The 14,036-nt window shown below is 39.3% G+C and overlaps 1 protein-coding gene across 5 annotated transcripts in view; it reads right to left on the bottom strand.

Annotated features, from left to right (window-relative positions):
• Nucleotides 1-1,921: 1,921 nt before the first annotated feature.
• The window catches only part of LOC126777028 (oxysterol-binding protein-related protein 6-like), a 55,089-nt gene continuing 42,974 nt past the window's right edge, over nt 1,922-14,036 (bottom strand). For 3 of the 5 annotated variants that reach the window (XM_050499862.1, XM_050499864.1, XM_050499865.1), the window contains 13 exons: nt 10,798-10,955; nt 9,997-10,090; nt 9,408-9,505; nt 8,203-8,319; nt 7,302-7,398; nt 6,547-6,935; nt 5,992-6,162; nt 5,566-5,679; nt 4,215-4,359; nt 3,954-4,068; nt 3,100-3,222; nt 2,471-2,582; nt 1,922-2,131 (listed from right to left, as the gene is read on the bottom strand). In XM_050499862.1, the coding sequence (XP_050355819.1) occupies nt 2,480-2,582; nt 3,100-3,222; nt 3,954-4,068; nt 4,215-4,359; nt 5,566-5,679; nt 5,992-6,162; nt 6,547-6,935; nt 7,302-7,398; nt 8,203-8,319; nt 9,408-9,505; nt 9,997-10,090; nt 10,798-10,955 (1,724 nt within the window). In that variant the 3' untranslated portion in view covers nt 1,922-2,131; nt 2,471-2,479. The remainder of the gene's footprint in view (nt 2,132-2,470; nt 2,583-3,099; nt 3,223-3,953; nt 4,069-4,214; nt 4,360-5,565; nt 5,680-5,991; nt 6,163-6,546; nt 6,936-7,301; nt 7,399-8,202; nt 8,320-9,407; nt 9,506-9,996; nt 10,091-10,797; nt 10,956-14,036) is intronic. The other 2 variants (XM_050499863.1, XM_050499866.1) reach the window with 2 other exon arrangements.

Here is a 14,036-nt window from a genome sequence, read left to right as displayed (position 1 = left end):
TTTTTTAATTTATTTATTACCAATATATTGGAAAAATTGTGTTTGTAAATAATAGTCTCATAAAATACAGATTATAAATAGTTTATTAATAATAATTATACAGCTAATCGAGATGCGTCTTGTTGCTGTTGCTATGCAAGCGAGCGTTGTGATAACATTAATTGTCTCATTACTTTCGAATTTCAAATCTAAGCAGCTCTAAAAAATAATTGCCATTTAAGTATTTATAATTATTATTAATAGAGGCAATACTACAGGACAGTCGACTATATATATATAATATTTTTGTACTTAATTTTGGCATCGTTTAACAGCCTCTTTAAAATTCCACATAATTCGCGAAGCCGTATTGGAAGTTATATAAGTACCGTGTCTAGAAATATAATATCATTGCTTATTTACTACAAGTTAACACTTAAAATAATGTTATGGAATCAAAAATTACAATTACACCTCTATACAATAAAATTGAATTCACGATTTTATTTATAATGGAAACATTTTCACAGCCACATTACTATAGACAATATTGAACGGTATAAAAACGTCATTTTGACAGGAAAGGCGCTTGTTAAATGTTACTAGTGTAAAAACAATTTAAAAAAAAACAAATAAGGTTACATAAAGCGATAATTTTGTTTCTATAACATATTAAAAATTTAAAACACTATTTATTTATCTTTTTATACATAGACATGGAAAATTGCTACATAAATTAGTTACTTTTGAGTAGAAATAATTTAACTATTTATTGAAAACACAATTAAAATACTATTTGTTCTTGCAGTTTAAGTCGATTATCTTATTTAATTGATTATAATTGCACCGTTCATTTGGAACAAGATTGATTTTATCAACGTCCAAAAACGAGGCGTGTTATAAATTTCAGGTATTTATTTGTCTGTTTATTTGCATGTAGCTTCATAGTAAAGTAATATGATAATCGGAACTGTATGTATTTATAACTCGGTTTGATAACTTTGCACTTGGAATACGACGCCCCTTCCCGTTTCCGCACCCCTCGCGCTCGTCTATCCGCGTTATCACAAGTCAGTATTCATTTCATTATTGAATAAAAATGATATAAAGAAAACGCTTTTATATATTTTTACTATAACGATCAGCCAATTAATAATTGTTATTTTTTGTCTCAGCAACAAAATAGTTTTAAATAAGCGAGAAACTATACATATAGAACTCAAGACTGTCCCGTTTAAAAACATAACGTATGGTCACTTTAGTTATGAAATTTCAATACGACGTCATCGATTCCGTGCGCAGATCAAATTTAACCGAGTTCTATTCTAACAATCTAGATATGGACAGTTTATACTAAATCTAAAAATACATGAAGTCATTAATATTTAATTTCAATGGCCTGTAAATAGATTATAATGTTTTGTTCAAAACAAAATGACATTTCAAATCATTGTACCACTTAAATAATTACTATATTATAAATAGTAAATTAAATATACCATCAATACTTATAAATGAGGTTAATTATATAATTCATAAAACAATACATTATAATAAAAACAGAGTGTCACTCGTTGAATGGCTCCGGAACCTCTATCCATATAATCACCATTCTTGGGGCTACGTTGTATGCAGATGTGTTTAACATTGGATTTCAAGTATTGCATAAAATAATTAGTATATTTCTGATTATCAAGCTGGATTTATAAATTTTTATAATGGAAGAGATTAACCAAAGAATTTTTTGTTATTTCTTCTTAGTAGAATCTACATTCTGAGCCGGTTGAAGATTTATATTTAATAATCTTGTTAAATGAACATTTAAAACTGCTTGTCAGAGACCACTTGAACAAAGTATAAATATTTTGTTTATATAGAGCAATTTAATACATACACTGTATCAAATTCATCAATTAAATTTGATTCAATAATTTAAAAAAAAAAACACAATTCAAATCGAATAACAAATAACAACGTAAAACAATAAACGAATAATATAATATTTTTCTAGAACATTCCATTCGTTCGATGACATTCATTCTCATTCATCCACTATCGGTTTACAATTTAAAATGTAGCGTAATTGTTTAGTTTAAAGCGTTGCTAAGCGAAGCGGCACAACCTAACACAGCACCTCGCACTGTGGGATACGCTGGAAACAGAATTAGTACATTCTTAATTTATATAAAATGATCATAGAATATAAAAAAATAGAATAAAGTCAATATTTGCTACTTTGAAATTTTTGTCTTTATTGTTATCTTTTTTAAATTGACATTACTTAATTGATTATGATCCGGAACCTGAGACTAGCCATCGGATTTTTTATTTGTAATTGGAAGGCAGACTGGCAAATAAGAAGAAGATAGTGTCTCCTTTCGGCCATAGACACCGACTAAGGAATATAATTAACCATCTATTACAGCGTCTATGCGCGTCAACCATGTGATAGTTTTTATGGTTGGAGGGGTGCTGCGTTGGGGGCACTCACCGGCACCGGTCACCACAGACGCGGCGCGGTGAGCACGGGGAAGCCGGCGTCACGTGCGCGCCAGTATTCCCCGCCGAACACCCACGTCTCCTCGCCGCTCTCCATGCTCTTGCTGCGGTGGACACAGATAAAATTTTTAAAAAAAAATAAACTAATTGCAAAAATAGGTAATATTCGTACGCACATTCTTACCTCCAACATTTTACTAGAAGATGCATATAACCAGAAATATAATGTCCTATTAAAATAAGACACTACACACACACACTCACAAATAGACGCTTCGCGGTTTGTATATAATAGATATATAGTAGTATAAGGTATTTTTTTATAGAATAGTAAGGCTGACGAGCATATGGGCCACCTGATGGTAAGTGGTCACCAACGCCCATAGACATTGGCACTGTAAGAAATGTTAACCATCGCTTACATCACGAATGCGCCACCAACCTTGGGAACTAAGATGTTATGTCCATTGTGCCTGTAATTACACTGGCCCACTCACCCTTCAAACTGGAACACAACAATTACAAGTACTGCTGTTTTGCGGTAGAATATCTGATGAGTGGGTGGTACCTACCCAGATGAGCTTGTACAAAGCCCTACCACCAGTAAAAGTATGTAGTTACCGGAACCAAGACGGCGTATGTTCAGCCGAGTCTCGTCTCCTCTCCCTCTGCGATTGTTCCAGTTGATGTTTGAACTGTTCCGCTGCTTCCACGTCCCCCTCCTCCAACGCGCGTTGATCAGGTCTAAAAGTTTGAAATTTACAAAAATAAAATAAATTATATATGTGTAACTACACCATACACTCTTTTTTCTGTCTATCTGTAGAGAGCATATTCCTCTTGACTGGCCTAGGTCAATCTAGGTACGGGCCTCAGGTTTGCCCCCTTTACCCGGGCCGTTCCTCACCGGCAAGTCGGGCTTGCAGTGTCATTTTATTTTTGGCCCATAGGGCCAAGGTCACAATGACCCTGTGGCTGTTGTCTCATAATATCTGTATATTTATAATCGTTTTCAATATCAGTAGAAGTAAAAATAGAAACAAAACTTCGACCTTGAAGCGTGAGGACATCATCGTTCAAAATATAATAATATATGGTATTCATTATTATGGATAAAAAATGGCGCTTCCAATATCAGCAAAGTGGTTACCGGAATTTTGGATGTAAAATTGGAAGTTAATATTGTCAATTATAAGTGTTGTTATAAAGATGTCAATCAAAAACTGTTTTAATGTTTTTTTTAGGAAAGCGATAGGCGGACTGGTATGTGGGAGACCTGATGGTAAGTGGTAATCTTAAAACATTCGGACTTTAATAAATATCAACCATCCCTTACATCGTCAATGCACCACCAACCTTGAGAACTAAGATGTTATGTCGCCTGTGTCTGTCTCTAATCTAATTTAATTTGTTTATCTTTATTTAATCTCATTCTGCCATTCAATTGGAATATATTATAAAGCAGGTTTACTGACCTGAATCTGGTGTCCGTGTGCGGCAGCACCTCCCGCAGTCCTGGCTCCAGCTCGTTCAGCTCGATGGCGAAGCGCGTGAACCCGTAGTACATCTCGTGCTCGGCCGGCATCGCACCTGCACACAAGCACGAACATAAATGACTGTTATACTAACTATTTAGGGTTCCGTACGAGAAATAGCTTGGAATGAAACAAACTCACATATATTGAACGTTTTTAAAGAATTTTGAAGAAAATTTGACAAGCAAATACAATACATACCAGGTCTCCAAAGACATTTAGCAGCGGGCGGGTCGCCAGCGTACAAGGCTTCGGACCAGCGACCCGCTAGCCTGAGCCTCGTACCGGTGCTGGCCTCCGTCACAGCTCCGCGGACCTCGTGCCGGCTGCTGGACCACGAGCTCGCCTGGAAGCAGAGGTGTCAAATATTAATGAGCATTGTGTCAAGAGTTTTACTAAAATTGACAATTTTATTTATGAAAACGTATTAAAAATACATTATCTCAAATAGTGGGGCCGAAATAAAAAAAGTCGAGATGGTCTAGTGGTTAGAACGCGTGAATCTTAACCGATGATCGTGGGTTCAAACCCGGGCAAGCACCACTGAATTTTCATGTGCTTAATTTGTGTTTATAATTCATCTCGTGCTTGACGTTGAAGGAAAACATCGTGAGGAAACCTGCATGTGTCTAATTTCATTGAAATTCTGCCACATGTGTATTATACCAACCCGCATTGGAGCAGCGTGGTGGAATAAGCTCCAAACCTTCTCCTTAAAAGGGAGAGGAGGCCTTAGCCCAGCAGTGGGACATTAATAGGCTGTTACTGTACTGTACTGTAAATAGTGGGGGTCAGATATTAATTTAATTTTAGTTTTTTAATAAAAGATCTTGCTCATGTATGTATATATATGAAATAATTTCTTTCTGATGTCCACCAGGACATTACATATTGAATTCCTGGAGTGGGAAGTTTCATGTCTAAGATTTTATTTGCTAAGATATTTGTTATTTTTAATCTATAGCTACACAAAAAAAAATTGAAGTGTTTGTATGTGATTCCAAAATAAATGCCTCTTTATAACGTTAATATTACTAATTGCGAGTTACCAAAACTAGATTTTTTTTTATTAGTTCACCGCTGCTAACTAATAATAATTTAAATATTTCATATCTATAATTGAAACATCCATTATGTGCATTGAAATGGAACATTTTTAAGGATTTCCGTCACAAATTGAATTCGAATAGCGAAGCCGCGTATTTACTAGTCTTAAATATAATACAGTATGACTGTAAAGCAAGATGAAGTTGCCTCTTTTTTTTTATAGAATAGGAAGGCGGACGAGCATATGGGCCCCCTGATGGTAAGTGTCACCAAACGCCCTTAGACATTGGCATTGTAAGAAATGTCAACCATCGCTTACAGCCAATGCGCCACCAACCTTGGGAACTAAGATTTTATGTCCCTTGTCCCTGTAATTACACTGGCTTACTCACACTTCAAACCGGAACACAACAATATCAAGTACTGCTGTTTTGCGGTAGAATATCTGATGAGTGGGTGGTACCTATCCGGACGAGCTTGCACCAAGCCTCTGGTGTGCGCGTACCTTTATAAAGTTGAGTTTGCACGAGATGTCCGTTCCGTGGCACGTGATGTGCATGTCCCCGTACTGGTCCACCCAGCGCTGGCCGCCGAACAAGTTGTGTACGCACGTCGTCACCTGCACGAACAATACCAATAATTTTCAATATTTTAACTTATGTCTTATATGACAAATGTATAATTCGATTACATGTATTTTATTAAAATAATCAAGCGGTCGGGCCAATAAAAAAATATTGGGTTTTTCTGTCGAAAATTCTCAACTCTTTCCGGTCGTGTCGGATTGCGTTCCATCGGATTATGAGAGTGCATCTGTGTTTGTGTATACACTTGGGCTCTATAATATGTCCTGCGCGGTTGGCTAATCTCTCTTGAGATTAGCCGCCGTGGCCTAAATCGATCCGGAGAACATTATTATTAACAAACTAACCTTGTTCCAACTGTAATGATCTCCTGTAGTCAACAGCTTGACGTGTACGCGACCAGCTGGCTGGAACTCCATGGATTTTCCCCAGAACTTCGTCTTGATCCGGGCGTCCTGCCAGAATATCCAGCGAGGGGATTCAGCGTGGCACGCTGAGATCGGGGGATGATGGGATACCTGATCGTCAAAATGTTGGTAAACAACTACAATTGTGATAAGTATTTAATCTTATATCTGTGGACCGAGGATTAATTTTAGAGATTCAAGAAAGAATAAAACTCACTGCGTCGACCAGAAATGAGTTAATTAATTGGGTTGTTTTTTAACATTTTCTATATATTTCTTATTATTGTCAACCGATTATTACTCTAAATAACTGGATAACTTTATAGTACTGTGGAGTTTTTGTATTTTTTATCTCTTCATCATCTTTAAGTGGAAACCTTGTAAGTTAATTTTTAGAAACCATTGTTTAATTCAATATAATACGGTACTGTGAGATTTAAAAAAAAGGGGTGATAAAACGTAAGAGTCGGTAGCAATCGGAGAGGTCGGTGTCACCTGCTCGGCCACGAAGCGGAAGCCGCGGTCCTCGCGCACGCACTCGTAGGTCTCGCACAGCAGCGGGTTGAAGGGCTTGGAGGCGGCGCGGTGCGCGGCCGACGCGTAGGCGCTGACGGCGAAGGCGCCCACCAGCGCGCAGCGCTCCAGGGCTCCCGTCGCGCCCGCCGCCGCCTCCAGCAGCTCCGAGTACTCCAGCTCCTCGCACAGGCGCTGCAGCATGTTGAGCGGCTCGTTGATGGTGACGGGCATGGAGATCTGGCTGAGGTCCTTGCCGATGTTCTTGTACAGCAGGTTCCACAGGCTGGGCCCGCCGGGCGACGGGCGCGGCCGCGGCAGCCGCGTGCGGCGCGCCCAGTGCGGCGCCGGCGCGCGCTCCGCCGACACCACTGCGGGGGGGGGGGGGGGGGGTTAGTGCGGTCCGGTACCAGCCCGGTAGTGTCCCACTGCTGGGCTAAGGCCTCCTCTCCCTTTCGAGGGGAAGGTTTGGACCTTATTCCACCACGCTGCTCTAATGCGGGTTGGTGGAATACATATGTGGCCGAATTTCAGTGAAATTCAGTGACGCTTGCCCGGGTTTCAACCCACGATATGATCGTGTTCGCGTTCTAACCACTAGGCACTCTCGGCTTATCGCCGGTGCGTGTGCGTGCAAATTTATTAAGCGCATGCAATTTATGTTTGTTTTATTACCTCAAGTGATTTCGAATCGCGGTTTATCGAGTAATAGGTCTATAAACCGAAAATAAACTCACTCGCAGCATCCGAGTTGTCGGAGCTCGCGGAGCCCTCCTCGCTGCTGAGGGAGCCGGCCTCGGAAGACGAATCACCGTCGAGCTCTATGACGCCAGCCTGGAACCGGTTAAATAATTAACAGGATCTCTTGAATTATTGTTTTGTAAAACATAATGAACTGAATTGTTTAAGTTATTATCATTAACAACTAGCTACCCGCCCCGCACGAGTCAAATAAGAGTCTAAATAAAATGTTTATATCGTTATACATAATATAACTAATGACGGCCTCGTTGGTCTAGTGGCTTAATGTAAGGCCGCAGACCCGCAGATCCTGGGTTTAATTCCCAGGTTGGGCCAATAAGGTTATTGGATTTTACTGTCAGAATGTTCTCTGTAGCAGCCCGGAGTTTGGAAATTGGAAGTGTGTTCACTCCCGTGCCTCGGAAAGCACGTAAAACCGTTGGTCCTGCGCCAGAACTCTTCCCGTCGTGTCGGATTACCGTTCCATCGGATTATGAGAGTTAGGGAATAGAGAGTGCACCTGTGTTTGCGCACACACTTGTGCACTATAATATCTCCTGCGTAGTTGGCTAATCTCTCTTGAGATTGGCCGCCGTGGCCGAAATCGGTCTGGCGGACATTATTATTATAACTAATGGATAAACAATGACGCGACTGCACGCCAGTAAAGCTCCTAGTCGGTGTGTTTTTTCCGATATCATACCAAGTATATCATCGACTTTAACAAAACCTTAATGAATTATACATAAAAACCTTCCTCATGAAGCACTCCGTCCATTGGTGATAAGCCATATCAAATTCCATTCATTAGTTTTTGAGTTTATCGCGGTCAAACAGACAGACCATGTTATTGTGACGTCATTATAACAAACTTTCATATTAAACCTTGTTCGTTACCTCGTCAGCGTTCAGGATTTCATTCTTATTGATGTCATCGTGTTCTTCAGCGTCGAAGAATTCTGAAGCGGACACACAGGACGAGCTGTAGCTGAGCGAGTGTTGAAATTGACGGTTCTGTGCAGAAATTAAGTTTTTTTAGTTAATCTTAAGTGTTAGGAGTGCGAATGCCAGCCGCAGATCAAGACCAAACTCGCGATTTTGAAGTCGCTTTATTTACGTATACGAATTTGTCATTATTTAAAAAAAAGTTATTTATACGCCAATAAAATAGAACACTTTTTATACAGACGGAGTTATTTACAATATACGGACATCATATTTACTTTTTTTTATAGTATAGGTAGGCGGACGAGCAAATGGGCCACCTGATGATAAGTGGTCACCAATGCTCATAGACATTGGTATTGTAAGAAATTTTAACCATCGATTACATCGGCAATGCGCCACCAACCTTGGGAACTAAAATATTGTGTCCCTTGTGCCTGTTATTACACTGGCTCACTCACCCTTCAAACCGGAACACAAAAATACCAAGTACTGCTGTTTTGCGGTAGAATATCTGATGAGTGGGTGGTATCTACCCAGACGAGCTTTCACAAAGCTCTACCACCAGTGAAACGAACGCACAAGTAACGTATGCGTTTTGAATTGTTGGCGACTACGATGAAAAATATTTTGAAAGGCTTATTATGCAGTTCCACCGCGAAGACGCATCTAATAGAGGCGCATGACGTGCGTAAGCTATGCGCGCTCCGAGTTTGCGTAAATCCTTCGACACTAAGCTAACGTTTTTCGTTTATTATAACGGTCAGTAACAGTAACAGCCTGTTAATGTCCCACTGCTGGGCTAAGGCCTCCTCTCCCTTTTGAGAAGAAGGATTGGAGCTTATTCCACGACGCTGTTCCAATGCGGTTTGGTAGAATACAATGTGGCAGAATTTCAATGAAATCAAACACACGTAGATTTTCTCACGATGTTTTCCTTCACCGTCAAGCACGAGATGAATTATAATCACAAATTAAGCACATGAAAATTCAGTGGTGCTTGCCCGGGCTTGAACCCACTCATCGGTTAAGATTTTCGCGTTCTAACCACTAGGCCATCTCGGCATTTATTATAACGTACTTTTATTTAATTTTTGTGCCGGATCATCGTTATTGTAATTTTGTGAATAACAAACATAAGATGGCAGGCGACTGACCGCGGTGACGTCAGAGTCGTGTCCGACGGACGACAGCTCGGCGAGGTCGGACGCGTCGTGTATGCGCGACAGCCGCGAGCGCAGCTCTGCGGACAACACTTCTCGCTCATTCACATTTATGTACGGCGGTCGCGGGGCAGGGGGACGCGGGCGGGCAGGAGGGGGAGCGTTAGGACGACAGTAGCGACAGAAATTGCTTGAGTGAATTCTTAGATGAAAATATTGAGAACTGATACGGGCGGAGTCTAATAAATAAAGTTTTAAAAATATAGCAAGAGTGATATGTAAAAAAAAGACCAAAAGTGATAAAGTGTGTTTTAGTATAATACTGTGAAATATAGAATTGGATAGATGCTACGACGATATGATGCCAAAATTTACTGCACAATCAAATTTATTTTTAATTTAAAAATGTCACCTGTCGACAATTATCTCACGCTCCGTATATTTCGGCAACGTGATGTACAACTGTATGTATATTCGAGCTAATATGTCAGATTTTAGTTAAGGATTAATTCGATGTGAGAGAGAGCATAGTGCTTAAAAAAGTCAGCGGACGCGGACCGCTCGCGAGGTGCGGCGCGCTCACCCGCGTTCTGCTGCAGCGCGGCGGCGACGTCCCCGCGCAGCGCCGCCAGCAGCGCCGCGCCGTCCGCCGCGCGCAGCCGCCCGCGCTCGCGCACCTGCGGGCACCGCGGGCGCACTGACTAGCGGCACGACTCGAAACATTCTCTACCCGAGCCCCCTCCCCGTGGACCCTGCCGCCTCCCATAGGGTGGCCCGTTTCCTCGTTCGCGCTCATATGACCGGTTAAAATTTACGTGTATTTGATACTGGGCAAGAATTTTTTTCATTCAAAATTAGGAGCTCAAATCTACCGATCTCAAAATCCTCCCCGGGAGTGCTTAAGCTGTTGCTTAACGAGTTGGTTCCACACAACCATATTGTCGACGCACTGAAATACTCCGTGGTATTTGTGAATGTGCGATACAAAAAATTTAATTAGTCGGCTATGCGACACCAAGCGTTCCGATGGAATGCCTATCCTGTGTGGGATTCTTGTTTTTTTATAACGAATTGGAAGGCGGACGAGCATATGGGCCTGACGGTAAGTGGTCACCGACGCCCTCAGACATTGGCACTGTAAGAAATGTTGACCACCGCTTACATTGCCAATGCGCCACCGACCTTGGGACCGAAGATTTTATGTCCCATGTGCCTGTACACTGGCTCACTCACCATTCAAACCACCACACCACAACAATACCAAGAACTGCTGTTTTGCGGTACAATATCTGATGAGTGGGTGGTACCTACCCAGACGAGCTTGCACAAAGCTTCACCACCACTATTCTGAGGTCATACGAAATAATAAACTACGAATTCTTACCAAAGTTGACACAACACTTTTGAGACTAGTCACTAAATCCTTAGCGAGGACCGTGAAGTCTTCCCTCAGCTGCTGGTCGGGAGTCAAGCTGCAGAGGCTCGTTGGCGCGTTGAGAGCTTCCGCGCCGGGCAGAGATTGAGGACGTGTTGCTGCACAAGCTGGAAACGACAAATACAGGTAAACAAAAACTGTTGTATTTTTTTTTTAACTATACAGAATTGTGATCGTGTATGTGGACACTGGTGTTAACAATTTAGGATTAAAAAAAATGTTATTTTTACGATTTAATTTTTATATAAAATTGTGATTGTGTATATAGGTGTAGAGTACTTTGTGATCGATTAATTGTATCTTAATTACGTGTTTTAATTATCAAAATTAATTATATTCAATACGACTTCATAATAAAGACTATCTTTTTTGTAAACACTAAGTTTATTACTCTTGACAACAAATATCAATATTTGATTTTGTTTACAAACTATAATAGTATTTTCAACTTATTCATTGGATGTATTAATTTTATTTACAACATAATACAAAATCACAAGGTTTAATCTTGAATAAATCTATTTGACTATTAAATATCTAAAAGTAAATAAAAAACATGCAATTGCATGCAAAGCTACTTCAATCGCTATATTTTAATCTATACGCCTAAAAAATATTTAACACAATACTTATATGTATATAGAAAATACATATTTACTAGGAGTACTATCAGGGCCGGATTTAGAGGTCTGGAGGTCAGAAGTGGAGGCCATTAAATATTTTCCCAATAAAAAAAAAAAAAAAACTTATATTTATCATTCGGGTGTTTTAATAATTTATAGAAAAAATATTTTAACAAATATATAGAGTTTTATTTGTAAAAGGATGTTATATATTTAATAAATCTTTATTGTGGAGTCCTCAGGAGATATCCCCTAAATCCGGCCTCGAGAACTATATAAATGAACATAATTTCTAATTTGACAGGATTAAATATAACCTATAAATATTTCACAGCACGGCAAAAACGTCCTCTTCTCTTGAAAAGTTTTGGAGCCTATACCACCACGCTGCTCCACAGGTTAATGGGTGTACATGTGGCTACACACACGTACTTTCCTAACGATGTTTTATTTTATCGCCGAGCACGATATCAATTATAAACTCAAAACACAAGCTAAGTGGTTATAAAACATGTCGGATTTTCAATATCTTCACTTAAACTTCACATAACATAAGCACCCGTCTATCTTGGCTCTTAATATAATTGCTGTCCTTTTTAACCTCACATATAAGAAGGAAAGGACGTGACGAATGTTCAATTTAGTAACAGCCTGTAAATGTCCCACTGCTGTGCTAAGGCCTCCTCTCCCTTTTGAGGAGAAGCTTTTGGAGCTTATTCTACCACGCTGCTCCAGTGCGGGTTGCTAGAATAAACATGTGGCAGAATTTCAGTGAAATTAGACACATGCAGGTTTCCTCACATTGTTTTCCTTAACCGTATAGCACGAGATGAATTTTAATCACAAATTAAGCACATGAAATATCAGTGTTGCTTGCCAGGGTTTGAACCCAAAATCATCGGTTAAGATTCACGCGTTCTAATCACTAGGCCATCTTGGTTCAATTTAGACATACTTTTATGTAAATAATAAAGCCCAGCATGCGTTTTGATGCATTTTTGAATTTGTGATACGACTCATTGACGACGTTTTATGTTGACGGTACTACACCAGAAATCTTAACATAATTAGCAACAACGATTGTACAAAGTTCCTAAATATATAAATATATATATGTATATAAATTAATATATACATATCCAAAGTTGTATATGTATATATTAATTTATATAAAATAGAACGGGCACATGGGCCACCGGATGGTACATCACCATCGTCCATAGGCATTGGCGCTGTAAGAAATATTAACCATTCTTTGCATCGTCAACGCGTCACCAAACTTGTGAACTAATAAGACATGTCCCTTGTTCCTGTAGTTACACTTTCTCACTCTCCCTTCAAAACACGGCAATATATGCGATGAGTGGCACCTAGCCAGTTCTACCACCACCATTACCACAATTTTTTTCGTAAAACATATTTTCTAACAAGTTCAACCTTTGATCTAAAGGTAAAACGATAAAAGACTTACATTCTCTCAACAACTTCGCTATGCACAAACAAATCCATCTTCCAATCGGCACTAAATATCCTGCACTATCACTTGACATAACCTCTTTGTTAATATTGCTTTTCTGATTAAATATTTCAGATACACTTTAATAATTACAAAACAAAAAAAAATGTATTAAGTGAAATTTAAGCATGTACCGTTGTATTATCTTTAATTTGAGCTTTGACGCAACGAAATGAGATAAAGTGAATCATCTCGCATGACCTCGAAGATTATCTAGAGATGTAAACAAATCTTCCGATAATATTTGATAGCCTGGCTGATTAGCGTTCATGTTGAGGCATATTTTTATTTCATTGTTTAGTTAGTATATTTCTATATAAGCGAAAGTACGATTTAATATCAAATTAAAAATTGCCAAGAACCCAATGTTGCCTGTTATATATTTATTATAAAGTAACGAATGAAAGAGGATTCAGCAGAAATAGTATATCTCCCAATGCTTTAATATACTTAATATTCGCAATGATATAACAGCAGTCCAAATGCTTAAATACAATGCAAAGAAACAATGCAACGCTTTTTAATACGGTATCGTGTAGACTGGACGCTAATAATATACCGAGTCTTATATTTATTATGCTAAAATTGTTACCATTTATTATTTAAATTAAAAAAGCATAATTTCATTATTATTCACACGCAAAAGTTATTTAAGGAAAACATTTGGAGCTCAGTGAACACATGTAGGTTTTACCACGTTGTTTTCCTAACCGCCGACCACGATATGAATTATAACCAAAAATTAAGCACTTGGCAATTCAGTGGTGCCCAGGTTTTAACCCGCGATTGTCGGTAAAAATTCAGGCGTTCTAACCACTGGGTCGCGTCTGCAAAGATTACAGTAACAGCCTATTAATGTCCCACTGCTGGGCTAAGGCCTCCTCTCCCTTTTGAAGAGAAGGTTTGGAGCTTATTCCACCACGCTGCTCCAATGCGGGTAGGTGAAATACACGTATGGCATAATTCCAATGAAATTAGAGATTATGCAGTTTTCCTTCACAAATTCAGCACATGAAAATTCAGTGGTGCTTGCCCGAGTTTGAACCCAC

Source organism: Nymphalis io, chromosome 22, assembly GCF_905147045.1.
Source record: "Nymphalis io chromosome 22, ilAglIoxx1.1, whole genome shotgun sequence".
NCBI lineage: Eukaryota > Metazoa > Arthropoda > Insecta > Lepidoptera > Nymphalidae > Nymphalis > Nymphalis io.
This window is presented reverse-complemented; position numbering and strand designations above follow the sequence as displayed.